General features: G+C 34.4%; 2 protein-coding genes and 1 pseudogene across 2 annotated transcripts; 1 reads left to right on the forward strand and 2 right to left on the reverse strand.

The window, feature by feature from the left end:
• Window positions 1-486: 486 nt before the first annotated feature.
• On the reverse strand, window positions 487-3,059 carry LOC147920647 (uncharacterized; annotated as a pseudogene).
• A 667-nt stretch (window positions 3,060-3,726) lies between these two features.
• LOC104766577 (12-oxophytodienoate reductase 3) lies at window positions 3,727-6,640 on the forward strand. The gene is made up of 5 exons (XM_010490490.2): window positions 3,727-4,209; window positions 4,378-4,466; window positions 4,552-4,692; window positions 5,507-5,637; window positions 5,710-6,640. The coding sequence occupies exons 2-5, from the start codon at window positions 4,390-4,392 to the stop codon at window positions 6,531-6,533; spliced, it is 1,173 nt and encodes a 390-aa protein (XP_010488792.1). The 5' UTR covers window positions 3,727-4,209; window positions 4,378-4,389; the 3' UTR covers window positions 6,534-6,640.
• A 697-nt stretch (window positions 6,641-7,337) lies between these two features.
• LOC147920648 (uncharacterized) lies at window positions 7,338-8,866 on the reverse strand. The gene is made up of 2 exons (XM_087501170.1): window positions 8,090-8,866; window positions 7,338-7,343 (listed from the first exon to the last, which is right to left on the reverse strand). The coding sequence occupies exons 1-2, from the start codon at window positions 8,864-8,866 to the stop codon at window positions 7,338-7,340; spliced, it is 783 nt and encodes a 260-aa protein (XP_087357296.1).
• Window positions 8,867-22,430: the final 13,564 nt, after the last annotated feature.

A 22,430-nucleotide genomic window follows, 5' to 3' on the forward strand; every position in this document is an offset into this window, starting at 1 on the left:
GTTATGTGTTACTGATGAGCGTGTGTTAATTGGCATAAAACTATGAACATAAATCTGAAATTGCAAGTAACCATTAAACTGATAAAATAGCATCCAGCCAACTAAACATAAATCTGAAACTGCCTACATAAATCTGAAACTGTTATTAATTGACAAAACAAAAACCTGCAAGTCTGCAACACAACCCCAAAACCAAACAAAAACCTGAAACCAAAAAAAAACCTGCAACTAGGTCCCCAAAACCAAACATAAACCTCAAACCAAACAGAAACTTGCAACTAAACCCCCAAAACCAAACAAAAACCTGAAACCAAACAAAAACCTGCAACTAAACCTCCAAAACCAAACAAAAACCTGCAACTAAACCCCCAAAACCAAATAAAAACCTGAAACTAAACAAAAATCTACAACGAAACCCCCAAAACCAAACAAAAACCTGCAACTACATCTCATAACCCTTTCTTCCTAAACCTGCGCCATGACAAACTAGATAGTGCTTCCTTGTGTGAGTGTTTCTGGTCCTTGTGAGAGTGTGATGGTCTCTGGTGCTTGAAATGTAGAAGGACCAGCCTCATCAAGTTTTTTACTCTTATTATTCATCTTACTCTCTATACTTGTCTCACTCTTTTTACTTGTCACACTCTTCTTACTCTTTTTTTCTTTTGGAAATTTAACACATCCAGCTGAATTGTGTCCAGCTTCACCACACTTACTACAATGCATGATTCGCCCTTGCCTTCCGAGTTTAATTGTCCCATCTTCTTTTCCATCCTTGTTTCCCTTATGCTTTTTTGGGGCCTTCTTCTTCTTCTTCTTCTTTTTGGGCGACTCATTCTTCCTTTTAATCCGATCATAATAATTTTTCTGTCCCTTCTTTCTCCGAGGAAGATCTGGATCTGGAGGTTTGGTTATCAAAATGTAGTTTTTAGTCATCCAATACCGTGGACCTCTAACTGGAGCAAGACCTTTATCATACACTTCTTTCCATATCTCAGTACTGAATAATGGGAATACAAAATCATTAACATCCTTATCAACATCTAAGATTGCTGCATAAGCATGTTCACATGGAATCCCTGTAATTTGCCACTTGCAGCATGAACACTACCATTTACCTGTTGATAAGTTCACACAATGTGAGTTTCCATCCAAAAAAAATCAAATCGACCATGTGTTCCTTTTGTGATTTCACATAGCATAGCATGTTCTATCTCTCCCTCTAGAATCTTTGTAGCATATTCTGACAACTTCTTTTTCCATTTTGTTATTTTCAGATTTCTCTTTGTAATTCTTCTCATTGTCTGCCTTCTTATAGTTTCCAACATTGGAACTAATGCCTTTGCTCTTGCCTTGACAATTGTGGAGTTAAAAGGCTCTGTTGCATTGTTGTCCACATCCTCACAACTACTACCAATCCTATAATAAGCTCTTGAACAACTCTTTGGATCCTCCTTCATCACATCATCATACAAGGACAAATCATAAGCTCTAAGCTTGTTCAAGTTTGCTTGAAACTGTGCATGGTTGTAACTCCAAGCTAAGTGCTAAACACGTTCTTTAAGCAAGTATTTATTACCATGCCTAGTCTTCAAGTTATCCACAATATGTTTCACACACATTCTGTGCTCAGCATTCGACAACTCACTCTTAACAGAACTTATGATTCCCTACAAAATTACAGAAAATAAACATAAGCAAATAAGAATGATGCAAGACATATTAAACAATTAGACTAAAAAGAACACTTACTTTAGAACGATCTGATATGATGACATAATCTGTCCCATCCTTTAGATTCAAATCATCCTTGAGTAGTTTCAGAAACCACATCCAATTATCAGTATTTTCAGTTTGTACAGCTGCTCATGCAATAGGGTATATATGATTGTTGGCATCATGAGCAATAGTAGTCAATAGGCAACCTTTCACGGCTTGTTTCAAAAAAGTTCCATTAATTCCAATGATAGGCCGACAATAGTAGAAACCTTTTTTCATTGCTCCAAGACACACATAAAAACGGTTAAAAACATCTTTAATGACCTCAACATCAACATTAGGGATTGTATCAACTATGACAGTGGATCTTGGATTTGAATCTATGATTTCAGCCGCATATCCTCTAAGGTGAGCAAAATGTTGAGCATATTCTTCTTGCAGCCACTTCAAAACTAGAAGTCTTCCTCTCTGCACTTGTCCTATAGAACTCAATATGTTCCATTGCTCCTTAATGTTCCTTCGAATATCAAGAGGCATGTACTTAAGTTGCATCCTCAGTTTATCCATGAAAAGCTTTCCAATCACAGAACTCTTAAACAGCTTACATTTCCCATTAGGAATGCATCTATGATATCCACACTTAGTCTTCAAAACCCACAATTGTTGAGCCTTATCAAATGCACAATAGACTTTCCATTCACACTCTTTATCCTGAGCACAACTAAACCTGATTTTGTCCTTCCCCCATCTGTCTTGTTTAATGTTTTCTCTTGACCTCAAAGCATGATGTAACACAACCTCTTTAAACTCAAATCCAGTAAAAAATGTTCTTCCAATAGCTAACTTATCATTAGTTCCCATCCTAATTTTCCTATCTCTAATAACTACAGGATCTTCCTCTTCATCTGAACTCTCTGGGATGGTATTCCGATTAATCCTAAATTCATTAAACCAGTTTGCTTCAGATTCCTCTATTTCAAACTCAAACCTTTCAACTATGTCGTCTTCATCTTCATCCTTTTTTTTCTTCTTCTTCTCGTTCCTTTCCGTTTTTTCCTCATTGTCTTCTTCATCTTCAAACTCATCTCTCTTTCGCTTTACCTTGCGTCGCCTTACCTTATGGCTTCACCATCTTCGTCGTCATCTCCAGCCTCATCGCTACCATTCTCTCTAGACTCATCGCTACCATTCATGGCTCCACTATCTCCACTCTCGACGTCATTATCCTCATCGTCTCCATCACATTCAGAGACTTCTTCGAGACCATCAGAATCTTCATCACTTCCATTGGAATAGGGATCATCTGGATCACTCTCATATACAACCAACGAAGTGGTCGTCATCTCTACTCTTCGAAATTCGAAGAACCCTAATTTTTACTCAAAATCGGTTTGTAATTTTTGTTGCACATATTGTCTTTAATCTGTTTGTGCTAACTAAATGACGCCGTATGGTTAGTTTTAGTTGATTCAAGTCAAACATGGAACAGAAAACGTGATTTAGTGGTTTAATCAGGTTTATTAACCGCAATCTTTGTCTTGATTAAAGGTGTATGATTATTAATGTTTTTAAAAGTACATGTCATTATGTAAAGAATAGATAAAGTTTGTGTTGTTTTATGAAGAGTCCGAAAGTTTGGGTTGGAATGCTGAGAACAGGATAAGTATGGGTTGGTTTATAGCGGCGACCCGGGTGGTATTGGATTCTAATTTATGAAGATTTTTTGAAGAGTTCAACAAAATCATTAAAAGTGAATAAGTGAAAGATTGTTAAAGATTGCTAGAGAGTTTTGTTGATTAGTTTTATAAAATTTTGGAAAGTCCTCCAAACAATCCCTGTATTTTTATGATACTTTCCATGACTTTATTTTGTAAAGAAATTGTCTAAAATCATGAATCAATAACCTAATAATTGAACTCATTAACAATCCTAGATTCTTTTGTTTTAATTGAATAACATAAAACTTTTAATGACTTTATAATAGTCTGAATCTAATAACCCAAATTTGTTAAGATATTAAATGATTTTTTACAAATCACAAACTATTAAACACTAAACTTTAACAGAGTTAAACAAAATCTTGATCTAATAACAACCGATTCTACATAATATTTAAAATTTTCAAAACTCAATTCAAATCTTAAACTAATAATCCTCACTTAACATCTGTAAAAAAGTAGATGCCTATTTTTTAGATTTTTTCCCCCTACATATCCACCAATGGGACTGATATTTTAATTTCACGAAGCAAATATAGGAACAAATAAATATCTCACGCGGACCAATTTATCATAAAAATAAATAAGCACGTGAAAGTAATGGTCGGTTCGGTCCAAAAGATGCGTAGAACGTTCCTCCCCCGGTCCATCCATCAACCACACAACTTTTTTTTTGGGTATAAAATTTAGCAATTCCCACGTCGTCCCACACACAACAATACATCATCCATCATCCACTCCAAATTTTCAATTTCCAAATAAACAACACAAAACGGTAAACTCCTTAAGAGACTTTGTTTTAGTTTTGTGTTTTTGTCCGTATTGTGTAATGAAGATCCAACTACCAATCAATGTTTTTTTTTGTTGACCGTTGATTTCTCAGATCTGATTTTGTTTTTAAAAAAAAATTGTAATCCTTATTGATGATCTCTTCTTCTCCCAGAACGGCGGAGATATGACGGCGGCACAAGGGAACTCCAACGAGACTCTTTTCTCTTCTTACAAGATGGGAAGATTCGATCTCTCTCATCGGTGAGTTCAGCTGAATTGATCATTTGATGGTCTTTTTTAAGTGTTTTGTTGTAATCTCATCACACGATTGCGTTTGCGTTTTCAGAGTGGTTCTGGCGCCGATGACGCGGTGCAGGGCGTTGAACGGAGTTCCGAATGCGGCGTTGGCGGAGTATTATGCTCAACGCACCACCCCCGGCGGCTTTCTCATCACCGAAGGCACTATGGTCTCTCCCGGATCTGCAGGGTAAGCTCGTCTTTTTCAATCTTTCCTTTTTCCTTATTAATTTTAGGATTCCTTAATTTTAAGACCAAAACTTATGTACCGTCAGCGATGAGATGACCTCAAGTAGCTATGAGATGACGTGAACTACCTGTACTGTTCAATAACATAGTTTATTTTGTAGTTTGGAAAACAATCTGACTATTATTATAATATTAAATCAACGCATATTATTTATATGTGTTATTTTTTGTATTTGTTTTGTTTTATCATATTAGTAATATTAGAATTCTAAAATATACAGAAAAGAACAACGTAAAAACAACTATTATCAGTACTACTGTGTTTATATGAGTTTTCTTCTGTTAAATAGAGGTTGTTTATTTGGTTAGAGATTCTACATTAAAGGATCTGGTTTTGAATTAGAACTCTATGATCTTTAATATATATGACTAATGAATTATGGTGTTTAAAAGTTTTTTTCTTTTTAGTGACTTTTGCTTGTCTCACTTTTAAAGGATGTGATTTATCATTTTTTCCACTATAAAAGAAACGTGTGCTCTTGAGTTATTTTGTCATGTCAATACAAGTTTATGTGTGGGTGACAGGACCCACCAATAGTTGTGTGGCGTGATAAGAATGGAGATTTTTTTATCTATCAGCCACATATAAAGAAAAAGCAAATAAAAAGAATCATGTTATATTTATATATGGACATATTCAAAGCAAATGTTTTCTTCGTATCTCCTAAAACAATAACGGGTATATATAATGTTGCAAGGAATGAACCTTGTAATGTTGTTGTAATGAACAAAACTGATACAAATAATTTTTTTAGGTTCCCACATGTGCCTGGAATCTATTCGGATGAACAAGTAAAGGCATGGAAGCAAGTTGTGGAAGCAGTTCACGCTAAGGGAGGTTTCATCTTCTGTCAGTTATGGCATGTTGGACGTGCTTCTCATCCAGGTTCATACGTCATTAACCACTCCTAATTTTTTAAGGAATAGGGTAATTATAACATTTTGAGGTTTTGTACAGTGTATCAAGTTAATGGAGGGTCGCCAATATCGTCAACAAACACACCCATCTCCGAAAGGTGGCGAGTTCTTTTGCCTGATGGGTCACACGGGAAATACCCGAAACCCCGAGCATTAGAAGCTTCCGAGATACCTCAAGTGGTAGAGGATTATAGCCGCTCTGCTCTTAATGCGATCCGAGCTGGTTTCGATGGGATTGAGATCCACGGGGCGCATGGTTACCTCATTGATCAATTTTTGAAAGATGGGATCAATGACCGTACTGACCAATACGGAGGCTCCATTGCAAACCGTTGTAGATTCTTACAAGAAGTAGTGGAAGGTGTGGTTTCAGCCATAGGAGCTAGTAAAGTTGCCGTGAGGGTATCTCCGGCAATAGACCACATGGACGCAACTGATTCTGACCCGTTATCCCTCGGGCTAGCCGTTGTTGATTTGCTCAATAAGTTACAAGTTGCTAATGGCTCGAAGCTCGCTTACCTTCATGTAACACAACCTCGCTACCACGCATACGGCCAAACTGAGTCTGGAAGGCAAGGCAGTGATGAGGAAGAAGCTAAGCTAATGAAGAGCTTACGAACGGCTTACAATGGAACCTTTATGTCTAGTGGAGGATTCAACAAGGAACTAGGCATGCAAGCTATTCAACAAGGTGCTGCGGATTTGGTTTCATATGGCAGGCTGTTTATTGCAAACCCGGATTTGGTTTCGCGGTTCAAGATTGATGGAAAGTTGAATAAATATAATCGGAAGACGTTTTACACTCAAGATCCAGTCGTTGGTTACACGGATTATCCTTTCTTGGCTCCTTTTTCCCGCCTCTGAGTTTTATTATCGATGTTGTAAAGAGAACAATATATTGATATGTAAGGATGACAATAGTATCGTTATCCACTTAATAAAATAGTCATGATATTATTTTTTGCCTATTATTTGATTATTTCCTAAAATCTTCATGGCATCACTCAAGGTAAAATGGCAATGGCCCAAATGTGGTATAATAGTAGGTTTGTTTCTTGGGTTTGTTAGCAAATTAGTACATTTTTTAAACTTAATTGAAAAACTAATACATTCACTATTTAAAATTAGAAAAATAGGGTATTGTGTAATAGAGAGTTTGTGAGATAGGGAGAAATGGTAGGGTATAGTTTTGGTGAGAAAATTACAAAAATGGGTATGTGTGTAGGTAAGAAATAAAACTTTTTTTTCCTCCAATCATAATTATTCAAATAATTGTTAATATAATCTATTTTTAGAAAACTTCTTAGATACAAAAAATACATTTTTTTTCTTTACAATATGATATGAATTTTATTTAATAATTTTTAAATATATTATATAAATCTTTTGTATACGTACATCTTAGTATGTGTACATATGTCTATACACATTATTATGAGTACAGATGTCTGTACACATTATTAACTTTACAGATGTAATTTGTATAAAAACATTGCAGTACAAGCATATGTACAAACATTTGAAACCCTAAGAATTAAACAAATTTCATCCGTACACATAATAATGTGTACAGACATTGTACACTTAATTAGGTATACGGATCTAAAATTTGTAATTTTTTTAATTCTTAGGTTTTCAGATGTATGTACTCCAATGGTTTTGTAAAAATTACATCTGTACACATTATTAAGGTGTACAGACATCTGTACACTTAATAAGGTGTATAAACATCTGTACACTTAAAAATGTGTACGGATACAAAATATTTATATAATTTATTTGAAAATTATTAATTAAAATTCATACTAAATTGTAATGAAAAAAAACATAGATTTTTGTATTTAAAAAGTTTTCTAAAAAAAAATAATATTAACAAATATTTGAAAAATCAAGAAAAGGAAGAAAATGGGAAACAATGGCATATGATGTAATTAAGTAGAATCCTTAATGGCAAAAATGGATGTGGAAATAGCTGAACAGTGGTGAATTTGTTTTTTCCCAATTATAAATAGTGAATGTATGTGTTTCCTAATTATGTTTGAAAAATGTATCATTTCGCCAAATATCTCTTGTTTCTTTTACCCGGGTCGTGTCGTCATATAGTTTGACCGCCGAAATTGTGGAAAAAAGAAACTAGCTTATCGCAGCAAATTGTTCACTTGTAATCAGAGGGAGGTATTTTTTTTTTTTTGACAACAATAAAAGATCAGCTCATAAGAGCCAATGTGGATCCGCCTAGTGTTCCAGGGTTGTACTTGATCAACCATTGCATTTATTTTGTGGTTCAAGTCTTTAGAGGTGAATGTAATGTGCCATTGATGTTGAGCCAAAAAAAAGAGCCAATGTGGAGGAAAATTGTTTACAAACAAAACAGAATGCAGAGAGGTACGCGATTGGCGTGCCAACGAATCCGCACTAACATTAGCATTTTTTGAGATTAGAGATAAAGAGAAAGACGAAAACTCCTCCTTATCCATCTTGATATCGTCGAGATATGTCTTGAAGGCCGGCCAGTCTTGAGGAGAAGACACCATCTTCACCAAGTCTGAGCAATCTATATAAAAAGCGACATCTCGATAGTCATTGCCAATCATGCACCGCAAAGCCCAAACAAAAGCTTCTACTCCAACATGCAAAGGGGAAAGACTACGGCGGAAATTGGCGGCACCCTTCATCGGCGAAACATCCGGAAAAGAGGAACACACCCATCCTGCACCCGCAAAAATATCACCCTCTTTCCACGAGCTATCAACAAAACACTGATAACCTGAGAAAACCGTAGGCATGTAACTCCCGCATCCCAGTTCCCGAGCACCAGAGACACTGGATAGTTGGGAGAAAACCTCATCCCCATCATCTGCCTGAGCTTGTAGCCACGTGTTCGCCTCCCCCACTGCTAACCTAACAACCTCCTCTGGCTTGTCCCTTACATTCTCAAATACGGAAGCATTCTGCGCCTTCCATATATACCACATGATCCAAGGGAAATGTGCAACCTGAGAACCCGGATTGGACGAACCCATGAAATGATCCACATTGGCATACAGGGAGTTCGTAGGAAAGGAGACTGGGTCCACCAGCACCTGAGCTAAAGCCCAAGCCTGTCGAGCTGGTGGACACCGAAAAATAGCATGATTAATTGTTTCCTCGTAAGCCCCACATCTAGCACAAACTGAATCACAAGCAATGCCCCGCATCTTCAGGTTTCTTTTAAGTCAAAACAAATTAACATATTTATTTCTATGTGTGTGTGTGTGTGTGTGTGTGTGTGACTATAAGTTTATCTAATCAAAATAATAATAAAATATTAAAATTTAACCAAAAACATTTTTTCTTGAAAGATAAATATTAGTGGGAGGAATGAATGTAGAATTATTAGCTAGGAGTTACCGAGTTACATTTGTGAAATGTAGAATTATACATATTTTAAATGTTAGTTAAGTAGAAATAAATATGTTAATTTGTTTTGACTTCAAAGAAAAGGAATACCAAGTGGCTCAATCAAAATTTAAACTTTCAAATGATTTGGTTGTTTGTTGATATAAAGTATAAACACAACACTCACACATAATAATTCAAATTCATATTATTTTTGAAGTGACAAACTAAATTATTTTTCTTATAAAATTATATGAACTTCAATCTAAAGAATTTTTAAAACCCTAAGGATAACTTCTCTGTTTTTAGTTTCTTTTTCTTTTTGTTTTTCACTCATCAATTTAATTTGTAGTGCTAGATTTCATACTAATGGTTTTATCTTTAGAGGATTTAATTAAATGATATTTTAAAAAATTATATTATTTTTTTAAACGACCCGATCCATTTTTTTGTTTTTAATATAATATTAAACTAGTGATCTCATACTCACTAACAACCTAACCCTCAATCAAACCAAACAGCAAAAATAACCAGCATTAAACCAATGAATTAAATAACCAATAACAAATAAAACAATAACATCTAACCAACACCGCTAATAACATAAACCAAGTCATAGAACAAGAAACCAACAACCTAAAAATCTGTTCTAGACCACTACATTCCATTCTAGCAACCAATCAGCAGCCTAGAACAAAATAATCGAATCTCTAGAACATCCTCCTCTTCATTGCCTTGATTCCACAATCATATTTTGCCTTTACCACAACACAAATGAGATGTGTGAGTATTATCGTAAATACTCTATGATGCGATCCTCCCATCTACTAGGCTATACACACAAGGGAAAAAGCAAGCACAAACAATACACGAAGGAAAACAAGCAAACCAGACAACTCTGAACAAGTGCGTCGACTCTACGCACTTGCGTCGACCGATGCAACATCCTTGCGTTGATCAATAAAATCTTTTAAATAAGTGCATCGATCGATGCACTCTTTTCATCAACCGATGCACTCCTTTCATCGACCGATGCAATCCCAAGCATCTCCGTCAAATTCCTAACAGTGTCGACCGATACACACCTTGCATCGATCGATACAGTCACGCGACGAAACGCCGCTCACGATCTCCTCCGCCTCTTCTCGGCTCCAAGATGTTGAAACCGACGCCAAAGGCCACAGAAACTCACAGAAAACATCCACATACAAGTGCATAAGCAAACAACACACAATCAAACATCTAATGGCTTAGTTCTACCATGGTCACGCACTCACCTTCTAGAATGACGAATTTGATCCTAAAACCAACAAAAACAGCCTCCTAGCAAGCTCCTCTCATGTCCTCAGCCTCATTTCTCCTCTCACAGGAACAAATCTCTCAAGAACAGGCACAAAACTCACAGGAAACTCTCTGGAAACTATTTTCTCTTTTGCAGAAGTGAAACACGGCCAAAACAAGTCAAGGGCATCGAAAATAAGCCTTTTATATCGATCCCTAGGGCTTCCAATCCCTAAACGCAACCCAAACGTGTGTTTTGACTTAAATTGTCCCGCAGAAGAAGACCTTACATCGACCGGTGCCGCCTTGCATCGATCGATACACATCCCAAAACCAAGATTTTTGGTTCACGGGCGTTACATTTTCTATATTTCACTTCCAGTTAAATATGAGTGCTAGTGTTTCATCTAAATTTAATTTTAAAGATAAATTTTTTCATTTTGCCTTAATCACAAAGACCAAATTTTTTTAATTAAGTTCTTTTTGTTTTCAAAAACCTCAAATCTTTAACAAAATAAATCTTATGTTGATCTTTACATATTTATTTATTGGATCACAAAAAAATGTAATGATAGAAAAATTTAAAATGAATTACAAAAAATTATTTGAGATAAGAAATATGTAAGTAAAATTATTAAATTTGTTTTATAAATTAATTATGATAAATTATTAAAAATAATACATCAATATGTGAGATAACCAGAATACATAATAGAGAATTAGAAATAGATCTTTTCAACTTCATGACCTTATTGTGCGGTGAATATTGTAAAAAAGTATGAAAACATGATTACTTATAAGATGTTAATTTAAAATAGACAATGGAGATAAACCTTTTAAAACATAAAAAACAATGTAAGATGAGAATTTTTGAAAAATACCCTTTTGGGTGTGCCTCTTTTCAAAAATACCCCTTTCATCTATCTATTTTCAAATATACCTTTTTTTAAATATGAAAAATTATAAAGTTTTATATGGTTCACAAGGTACTTCTAGATAGTAACTACTACCTCTAGACTCAATCCAAATATTTATAAAGTTTTAAACATTTTAAAAGGTTTTTAAAAGGTTTACAAGGTTCTTAAAAGGTTTTTAAACAGTTTTTAAAAGGTTTTAATTTATATTGTATTTATAAAATATATATAAAAATTTTACACACATATAAAGGTAATTTGTGTATATATTTATAAGCTTACACACAAATTTTGAAAATTTGCAAATTTTTAGTGGCTTTTTGGTAAAGTTTGAAAGGGGGTATTTTTAAAAAATAGTATTGCAAAAGGGATATTTTTGAAATTCATCCATATACATATCATACAAACTCTCCTCAAAATTTAAAATTAAGCTTTTATAATAATATTTGAATTGATTTTTTTAACCCATACAACAACAATAACAAAAAACACACAAAAACAAAATTTAAGATATAGTGGAAGAGGATGAGAGAATGAAATAATGAGAGACTAAGAGAATAAGAGAATGAGTATTTATAGGAAGAGAAGTGATGGAAAATTATATTTCGGAAATTGGGAGTTACAATTATAATTTAGTATTTATTTTAATACAATTGACTGGAGAAATATAGTTAATGTATAATTTATTTAATTTTAGTTTTATATTAAAATGTGAGCTAAATGTCAAGATTTTTTTTGTTTGGTTTAATATAAATAACTAGATTACGACCCGCCCGATGTGCGGGTTTAAAGTTTTAAAATAAAATTAAATATAACAAAAAATATAAAATAATTTTTTTTAGTATGTAAAAACTACCTTTTTTTTGGTCAAAGTAGTAAAAAAGTATCTATAAAAATAAATTAATACAAGGAGTTGTCCAATGTGATATTTGGTGTAAAAGGTGCGACTCTGCGGTTGAGACTATTAATCATGATTTCTTTAAATGCCCTTGCTAGTGTGAAATTTGGGATTTATCTCCGATTCTGGTCTCGTCAGAGGGTTTTCTATATGACTCGGTGTACTAAAATTTGGATTTTGTTTTTTGGAGGAGTGCCTCTCAACAAGGTGATCGTGATCAACTTGTTCAATTACCATGTATTTTATGGGTAATCTGGAAGGCCATAAATAAAAAGGTTTTTCAAGGTTTAGGATCGAGGCGAATGATATAATTGCTCAGGCTTTGGGCGATAAGTTAGCATTGGAAGAGGCGCTCTCTTTTACGGCTGTCATGTCAGCTCCATCTCCTTCTTCGGATTTCCAGGTTTCTTCACCTAGTTGTCAGATTGATGGTTCTTGGAAAGCAACTAATGTGCATTCAAGATTGGGCTGATGGTGTTGCGTTGGTGAGGAGCGAACGTTGTTGTTTGGGGCCAAGTGTCTAAGACGGAGCCCCTCCCCCTACATTCGCAGTTAGAAGGGTTGTTGTGGGTCATGGAGCGGATACGTGCTGCAGGGATCGTTTGTCAACATTTCGAGACTGATTCGGTTGAGTTACTCAATATTGTGCAGTCCCTGAAGATTGGTCGTCCTTCTCCAACCTACTCGATGAGTATAACTCGCTGAGTCCTACCTACTATTTTATATCTCTTGGATCCCGCGTGCGTCAAATACGAAGACAGATTGTCTTGTCCGTGCTTCTCGTTCTCTTATCTCTGAAGTTTCTTTTGTAAACCTCTTCCCTCCAGCTTGGACAACTAATCAAGGAATTTCCTTTTAATTTATTGTTTGGCTGAAAAGAAAAAAGTAAATAGATATACTTTTAGTTAAAGAAAATAGTTGTAGATGAGTTCAAAGTTATTAAAATAAAATTTAATTTAACAAAGAATATATATATTTAATTCTTTTTATAAGTAAAAACAATGTATAAAAGTAAAGAGATAAGCTTTTAGTTATAGAAAATAGTTGTTTTTTTTTGCTATAATACACTAATGTATATCCATTTACAAATCTACTATATACATTACCACTAAAAGTGTATTTGTACACACAAATATATTTTACTGTTAAAATATACTCTTTAGTCTTTACTACTACCAACAAATTATCTTTATGAACACATTAAATAACTTATTATATGTCTCTTCACTTTAACATTTTTATAGTTACAAAAACGCATACGTTAATATTACATTCTCATATCTTATATATTACAATAGCAGTCTTTTTGAATAAATTATTTGATTGGTGAAATAAAATATGAGACGACCTATTTTTTTTTTACTTCAACCATCTTTTTCTTTATGTAAAGGTGAGTATATACATTTTTTTAGAAACATTAATTAATTATATATTTTCACAATCATTTTTTAATCTTATATAAAAAATAATCCTTTTTCTTGTAAAATTAGCAACTTAAAATTAAAATAAATAATATATATTAATTTCGAATTTTATGATATATATATATATAATTTCCTTATAATGATCTTTTTAAAATTTTAAAGCTGTTTAAATTTTATAATTTTGTTATAATTGCCCTTTAATATTTTAAAACTGTTAATAGTTATTTTTTTTTACATTTGGAAGTTTACAAAAAAAAAATCTTTAAAAGACTTTAAATAAAATTAGGTTTTCTTTTCTCTATTTTACTTTTATATAAAACCTTTTTATGGTAGGTTTTGAATTTTTACATTTTTATTTTTTAAAATTTTAATAAATTTAGAATTGACATGTGTCAACATCTGAAAATGATACAATTGACACGTGTCACGATCTTGTTAATGAGTAACTTTGACATCAAGCTTTATATAATAAGATTGCATTGTCAAATGGACCAATAAGGAGAGAGTAAAACCTTACTTTTATATATGTGATATTTGCAAGCCCATTAATATAAATTATAAAAGCTCTAATTGTCTAGTTACTCCTATAAAAGAAAAGAATTCTACATTGATTTTACAATTAAACAAGATTATCTATTGCATTACATTTATAAAAGAAAATTAGGGTTTATATTTTGCAATTAAATGAGATTATATGTCGGTTTATCTTTAACTAAATTAATATTTTTGTTAATGATTTTTTAGTATGTTTTATTGTTTTATTTAATTCCAAATTCATTAGTTAACCAAATAGGGGCGAATAAAATTTTGAAAATTGGGGAAGTGTCTTTAGTCAAGTGGTCACAACACCACCTCTACGACCGATCTCACCGGAGTTCGACTCCACTAAATTGTGTTACCCCATATAGTAGGGACTGGCTATGAATCGGGTCTTGTCGATTCAATGATGATAAAAAAAGTTTGAAAATTGATTAACTAAAGTAAATATCCTAAAAGAATGTTTGAATAAAATAATAAAGAAATAATAATATTTAGTGTATCAAAAAAAATGTTTTGCGTAAACCTATCAACGGTGAATATTATTCAATGAAAATTGTGTAAAATTTAAATTATACTCCCTCCGTTTCAAAATATAAGATGTTTTAGAGAAGTTTTTTGTTTCATAATATAAGATATTTTCAATTTTCTATGCAACTTTTAGATTAGTTTAGTATTTTATATTATGCAGTATTGTTTCTGATTGGTTGAACTTGTTAAAAGTAAAGACTTCTTAATCTGTGTGTTTTAGTTAAAACATCGTATATTTTGAAACGGAGGGAGTAGTAAAATTATATTGTTGTTTTAAAAACAAGAAGTTTTTTAAGTAATTGTTTTCTGAAGAATTATTTTATTTATAGTCCTTATATTTTTATAAACGATGGGGGACGCTTGCGGCATCGGTTTCGATTAATACTAGGAGAGTGTCAGTCGACACCAACTGGATTCGGAATGGTTGTGATGGGTGGCGATCGTCATCACTGAAGGGTGCCGATCAACACCAGTAGGGTTTCTGGCGCGTTGAGCGTGGGCGTCATTCGACACCACTGTCCAGCGGACGTGGCTGGTGTTTCTTTGTTGCATGGTTTGATTGTTTTCTGTTTGTGTTTGTTTTTTCGCTTGTGTTTATAGCCTTGTAGATGAGAAGATTTCCTCACTAAATATTTTTGGTAATAGTTACGCATCTCATTTTTGTTTGTGGTGCAACTAAAAGCAAAATAAAATTGTGAGATCATGGCAATGAGGAGGAGAATTATCTAGGAACCCATTGTGTTATGGTTGTTATGTTGTGGCTTTTGTTAGGAAATTAGTTCTGGAACAATTGATGTTAGAATTGTCATTAAGTTGCTGGTTTTTTTAATTCTTGTTGTATGACATTGCTGGTTTAATGATTTATGCTTTTGGTTATGTTTTCTGCTGGTTTTATTTGTTGGTTGGATAAAATATGTACTTCGGGAAAAAATGATTACTAATTATGGGATTAATATATAATGGATTAAAAAAAACACAGTTCGGGTTGTTTCAACCTTTTTCTTTCACCTTATCTCATAAAATCTATAAAAAAATCTCTCTTACTCTAAGGATTGAAAAACACACGTATCTGCCGGGCCAACGGCCAATTTCCCCACGAGAACTATGGTATCGAGTCAAATAGAGCCCGTTCTTTATCCTCGGTTTATATGTCCCGGAAACCAAAGTTCGAAACCAATATACCCCCAAAACCAAAGTTCGAAATCTATTTCTCCCCGATTTTATTCTTCTACATCAATTTACCCATACCATAGATTATATCGGTTTATTATTTACCTAACCGATTAAGAAAAAACTAAACCTTAATTATACCAAAGCAAACCCGATTTCGACCCAATAAAGTGGATGAGGCACTGGAGGCAATGGATGCTGAAGAAAGAAACTGCCCAGATCTTAAAGGATCAGTCGAGATGTCCTCTTACAAGTCTGCTTTTATGGAAAGAAAGGCAGTTCTTGAGGATCAGCTTCTTAAAATTGCTAAACAACCTTCAGTTAGTGTAGCTGAATTGAAGCATGTATTGACTGGTTTGATCAGACTAGGAAAAGGACCGTCAGCTCACCAGTTGCTTTTAAAGTTTTATGCCACAAGACTCCGTAGAAGAATCGAGGCCTTTCTTCCTTCATGTTCAAGCTGTCCACACACTTTCCCTGCTACTCTATCTAAGCTTGTTTTCTCTAACATCTTAGTGGCTGCAAAAGAATCCAACTAAAAACAATCGGGAGAAAAAATAACTCTTTATCCTCCACAAAAATAACAAATCGAACTAAAAACAATCGGGAGAAAAAATCTGAGAACTCCATCAAACTCTTCTGCAACTCAGAGAAAGATACTAACTAAGGAGTGATTATTGTTTTTTCTGAGCGTAAAAACTCACCGGATTTAACGCAATCCAAGACATGATCGGCGCTGGGTCGGGTTGGAGTATGAATCCGGTTCAACAATTGGTTTATTTTTGGGACATATATGGTTTGTTCTCGGGTTTAGACATTAAACCGCTATAATCCAGAATCAGGGAAAAATAGATTTCAAACTTTGGTTTTGGGGGTATATTGGTTTCGAACTTTGGTTTCCGGGACATATAAACCAAGGGTAAAGAACGGGCTCTATTTGGCTCGATACCATAGTTCTCGTGGGGAAATTGGCCATCGGCCTCGTATCTGCCACAAAACAACCATGTGCTCGACTTTTAACAAGAGACGTTTAGAGTTTTCCCAAAAACATCTATTAAATCAGGTGTTCTAAAACAAAGCGATCACCCTAAAAATTGGTTGTGTCGACTGGCTCTCTCCCATGGTGTCGATCATCAACACCCTCATTTTTGTTTCGAGATATTGCAACCTTTTTAAAAAAAAAAGTTATTGTATCTTCTAATTTTTTTGAATTGTACTATATATACACTAGTCTAATCGTATATATAGAGTCATTATTAATTTATTGAATATTAAATTATAGAAATTTTATTTTAGTTGAGAACAACCTAGAAATTTTTAAGCCACCAAAATAGAAAAGTATTATAACATCCGCGAACCAGAATTGCGGTTTGAGATGTGCATCGGTGACGCAAGACAGGTTTGTCGCAAGACGATTGAAGTTAAACACTCGGTTGGGCTGCTTTTTTGGGTTAGGAAACCCTTAAGGGTGAGTATAAAAACGATACTCCGACTTTCTTAGCCTCTTTTTGTCGTTTTCTGAGAGAAAAAAGAAAGAGAGCAGTGTTCTTGAGGCTTTGGTGATTTTTTTGGAAGATTTGTGACTGTTCTTGGAGAAATATGTAGTTGGGATCGTTGTAGGAGATTTTTAGGAGTGTAGATCCGTCGGTTTAGAGTCAGAATCTTCTTTGGCAAAGGTGAGTGCAGGACCATGGCTTATCTAACCTTGAGATTTCTCTGATTTTCGTGTTTATGTGTTATGTGATTGATTCCTTGGCTTGTTAGAACGTTTTTGTGTCACTTGGGGCTTTGTGAGGCTTCTTTGTGGATTTGGATCGTGTTTCGGTGGTTTAGGAATGGAGATCCGGCGAGAAGCTTTGCGGAAGAACGATGCTCGGCATGTGCGTCGATCGATGCACTTTGTGTATTGGTCGATGCACTGCAAGGACGGCACAATTTGACCTAGGAGCATCGGTCGATGCCATGTGGAGGTGTCGATCAATGCAAATAGGGATTTCGTGAAATGTCGAGCATGCATCGGTTGATGCAATCTTGGTGTCGAACGATGCATGTGAGTCTTGCATCGGTCGATGCAGGTGAGTCTTGCATCGGTCGATGCAGGCTTGCGTTGGTCGATGCAACCCCAGTTGGTGTTGGTCGATGTAGTTGTCCTGGTTTGTTTGTTGATTGTTGTTTGATGGTTATATTTATCTCAATTGCTTGTGTGTATAGCCCAGTAGATGGGAGGATTACCTCACTGAGTGTTTATAAAATACTCACGCATCTCATATGTGTTGTGGTGTAGGTAAAGGCAAATTGTGATCGTGGAATCAAGGCGAAGAAGAGGAGGATGTTCTAGTGGCTCGTTGATGTGGTCTGACTTACGTTAGGTTGTTAGAGCTGGGTCATTAGACCATTGCTAGGTTGCTGGTTTGATTTTTTATGATTCTGTTGGTTGGATTATTATTGCTATTGAATTATTGGTTTATTTTTTATTTTTTCCACAAATGAAATATATTGATTAAGAAAAATCATTACAAAGAGTATCAAGAAGCCAAATAGGCTTCAATACAGAATCAGCATAATATGATTTATCAATACAACCAAATTTAGCTAAAGCATGCGCCACACTAGTACATTCTCTCTTTGTGAAGGTAAAAGAAACTTGGTGTAATTTTTTATATCATGTAGAAGGTTTGTTAAGGAGGCATTCAAGTGGTGACCATTAACCAGTTTGATTAAAACTTCACAGTCACCTTCAAAGACAATTGAATGATATCCTCTTATCCAAGCTTGTTGAATTGAAACTAAAATTCTTTTTGTTTCAGCTTCTAAAGGAGATCCTGCATAATTTAGTCTAGTTGCACCCCACACAAGAGAGTCACCTTGATGATTTCTAAAAATCCAACCACATGTTGCTTGTTGAGTATGATTGTCATAACTTGGGTCGAAATTACACTTTAGAGTCGGATGTATTGGGGGCAACCAAGTGATAGTGTTCACGCTGGGGACAGTCAATGTGGGCACCGGAGGTTTTAAAGAATTAATTCATTCCTTTGTGTCTGACTTCGCCATTAAAACTGTTTTAGTTGCACTTTCGCGGAAATTATTGAAGACCATATTATTGTGTGCTTTCCAAACATGCCATAAAAGACAAAAAGGCATAAGGAAATCAAAAGTGCTAATGGTTTGAGATGAGAGTGATGTCAGTTGAGAGATAGTCTCCTCTGTAGTTGATGGCAGTTGATTTAAATTTAATAAAGATGTGTTGGAAAGTCTCCATGCCATTTGAGCAAAAGGACATGAAAATAAAACATGTTGGATTGTTTCCTCTGTTTGGTGACATCTTGGACATATAGGATCAATATTCATACCCCTTGTTTGTAGTCTAGTTGTTGTCGATAATGCTCTTGATACTATGCGCCAGAGGAAGTGTTTGATCTTTGGTAGGATTCGCAGTTTCCAGATCTTATTCTTGAGTTCCACTGATCCGTGGATATATCAGGGACCACACCATGGTCAAACGGATAGTGTGTTACAAACCAGTATCCAGATTTGAAAGTGTAGTCACCGGACCGAGTGTAGTTCCAAATAAGTTTATCTGGTTTTTCCACTTGAGAAAGATGAATATTTTGGATTATCTCCTGCTCTGCCAGTGGGACCATTGAGGATAGTTTCTCGAGATCCCAAGATCGAACTCTACCAGTTTTGGAGATTAGATGTTCAAGTGGTGTAAGAGATTGTGGAGATAATGTTTGTATTGATCTAGGAGGATGCACATCAATGAAGTTATCCACTCCTAGACGTATTGTTTTTCCATCGCCCACATTATTGGTTTATTATTTATTGGTTATTTGTTTAATGGTATATGTTGGTTATTTTTCCGCTGTTTGGTTTGATTGTGGTTAGGCGGCTAGTGGGTATGGGACCACTAGTTGAATAGTATTATTCTATAAATAAAAAAGGGACGGGTCGTTTCAAGTATGTTTGATTAGCTTTATGTCGAAGTTGTTTGATATTCAACTTAGAGATCTCACGTTAGTGAAGTTGCTGGTGAGTAAGACATGTTTTTGTGTCTCTCTTGGTATATTTTTACATTTGACTCTTTTTGGTCATCTTCTATTATTCTCTCTCTTGCTTCCGCATCTCTTTCAACTTCTTCATGCTTAATCCTCTGATCTCTTTTTGTGATACCTCGGTTTTCTGAAAGGTTTTTAAAAAATTGATTTTGGCCACCTATGTCACCAAAGTGCACATATATTTTTGGTCAAGAGTTTTGAGAGAACTCTACAGTTAAGCATGCTTATGTTGGAGTAGTTTCAGGATGGGTGACCTTCCGGAAAGTGATTGTCGGAACTGTGCGAGTGAGGACAAAACACATGGAAAGATTATGTGGTGATTTGTATGGTCGGTAACAAGTCTTTAAAACCTCCCAGACATAACAAATCGGTCATCGGATATTACTCATATAGTTTATTGTGAATTGGGATTTGACATATCACATAGATTACAAATAATACTATTAGGCTTTTGCATAAAGAATGCATAAAGAAACAAATATTTAATTATTTTTCATTTATTTCCAGTTTTTCCTTTTTCTAATGTTTCAAAACATTTGTCTCCTTAGTTTTATTTCTTACGTGTGGTTACTTTAAGATAGAAAAAGATGTTATATGATTTTTGAAACTAGTATTTTTCTATCTTAACCTATGAATGAGTGAATGTATGATAAAATACAAACAGACTTAGGCTAAGATGATCAAATGGGATGCAAGGTGTTTCAATACCCTTCTGTAGTTGTAGCATAAAAGATGTCAATCCATAAAGAGTGTGATATGTAAGCAGTCAAGACATGATCAATGCATTCAAGTTAAGCCAAATATCAAGTTGATTTGTTTCTAACAACCTAATGACAGAAATGAAATGCAATGAACTAAGGAAACCTAAGACAGTACTAATGCATAACTAAACTATAGAACAAGTGCAATAAACTATGTTATGCAAGAGAAAACTACTAACAAATGAAATTAAGAGCAAACTGGAATGAAACAGAACATAAACAAGAAAGTAAACTGGCACTCGAGTATGCACTCGGTCGAATGCATGGTCGAGCAGGTGGTCGAGTGGTGCATAACTGAAGAACATATGCAATTGTAACAACTTAAAACAGAACAGAAAGTAATGAAACAGGATGATAAGCAGTAATAAACAGTCAATAAGAATCCACTCTCATGACATAAATGATCAAGTTTAAGTAACATCCTAACCCAACTCTTATTGGTGAAACCATACTAAACATGCATTAAGAATCAGACCATTACTTGTCAAAAATCACCTTATACAACCAATCTCTTGGGATAAGTATGAAAATCTCCAGCATTAGCTTTATCTAACAACCTAAACATTGGTATGATGCAAGGAAGCTTAAGATCTGTTCTTACCCTCTCAGATATAAGAACAGCTTAGAGCACATCTAACCCAGAAGAGATATATTATCAAACAAGCTTAACCAATCTAAACAACCACAACCCTAAACCAGCTCAATCCATCTCTAGAATCCTAACTCACTACTCAGATGAACAGATCATGATGATGAAATACTCAAATCCAGAAATTAATGAAAGATAAGATAGATAAGAGAGAGATCTTTAATTCAATACAAAGTATCAAACCCAGATTCTCAACACACTGAAAGTTATAAAGATTACAAACTAAGAAAATTCTGGAAAAATCAAGAACAAAAATAGATAATGATGCAGAAAAATAAATAAAACCCAAAGGGGGAAAAACTAAGTTTGCTGACTCTCTCTCACTCCTAAAAATTTATTTTCTACCTCATTTGCGGCCACAAAGTACAAAGGATATATATAGTGAGGGAAAGAAATTTTGATGTAGCTAGCAGAAAAAATACATAGGCGGCTTGAAGTGCTCAACCATGCACGGTCGAGTGCCATGGTCGAATGGTTGGTCCGTCAAGTAACTCTCATAGATGATATGTGTTCAATAAAACAGGAATAACTCTTGCAATAAACCTCGGATTGACCTCAGACCACCGGCGTTGGAAAGGTAACTCGATTGCCTACAACATTTATGAAGGATGGAAAAGCTGAATCGCAACGGAAAATCTTCATTCGAATTGATCTTTGAGGAGCTTGTTATAAATCCGACCGCATGCTCGACCATGTATATGGTCGAGTGCCTTCTTTTCCATTCCTGATACTTCCAATCATCTTGTTTATCTCCAGAAGTAATACCAAGTCTTTCCTTATAGCCTTTTAGAGCTTCATAACACCTAATAATATTCCAAATGTATAAATATATGCAATATATACTTCTAAATGTTCTAAGTGCATATTTGGACAGAGATGACTATAAAACCTAAACAATTATTATGATAAAATAAACTTTAAGAGTTTCCGATATGGTGGGTAGCTATAATTAGCATTTAGTTCGATGTAAGATGAGTTAGATGATAGTGTTACACATGTATTCTCCTTACTATTATCTAACTCTAAATGCACAATCGCAAGATTAAATGTCTAAAAGTTACACATGTAATTTAGATTAAATCTAAAAATATTAAAACTTAAATTTATATAACTATATGTGAAAATAAAAATTGTTCCATGTTATACCACAGATCGAATCC

This window comes from Camelina sativa, chromosome 19 (genome assembly GCF_030686135.1).
Source record: "Camelina sativa cultivar CO46 ecotype springtype chromosome 19, ASM3068613v1".
Classification (NCBI taxonomy): domain Eukaryota; kingdom Viridiplantae; phylum Streptophyta; class Magnoliopsida; order Brassicales; family Brassicaceae; genus Camelina; species Camelina sativa.

Coding starts and splice junctions, on each gene's coding strand:
- LOC104766577 (XM_010490490.2), top strand. CDS start 4,390: ATGACGGCGGCACAAGGGAACTCCAACGAGACTCTTTTCTCTTCTTAC. Junction 4,467..4,551: donor AGATTCGATCTCTCTCATCG/GTGAGTTCAGCT, acceptor TTGCGTTTTCAG/AGTGGTTCTGGCGCCGATGA. Junction 5,638..5,709: donor TGGACGTGCTTCTCATCCAG/GTTCATACGTCA, acceptor GGTTTTGTACAG/TGTATCAAGTTAATGGAGGG.
- LOC147920648 (XM_087501170.1), bottom strand. CDS start 8,866: ATGCGGGGCATTGCTTGTGATTCAGTTTGTGCTAGATGTGGGGCTTAC.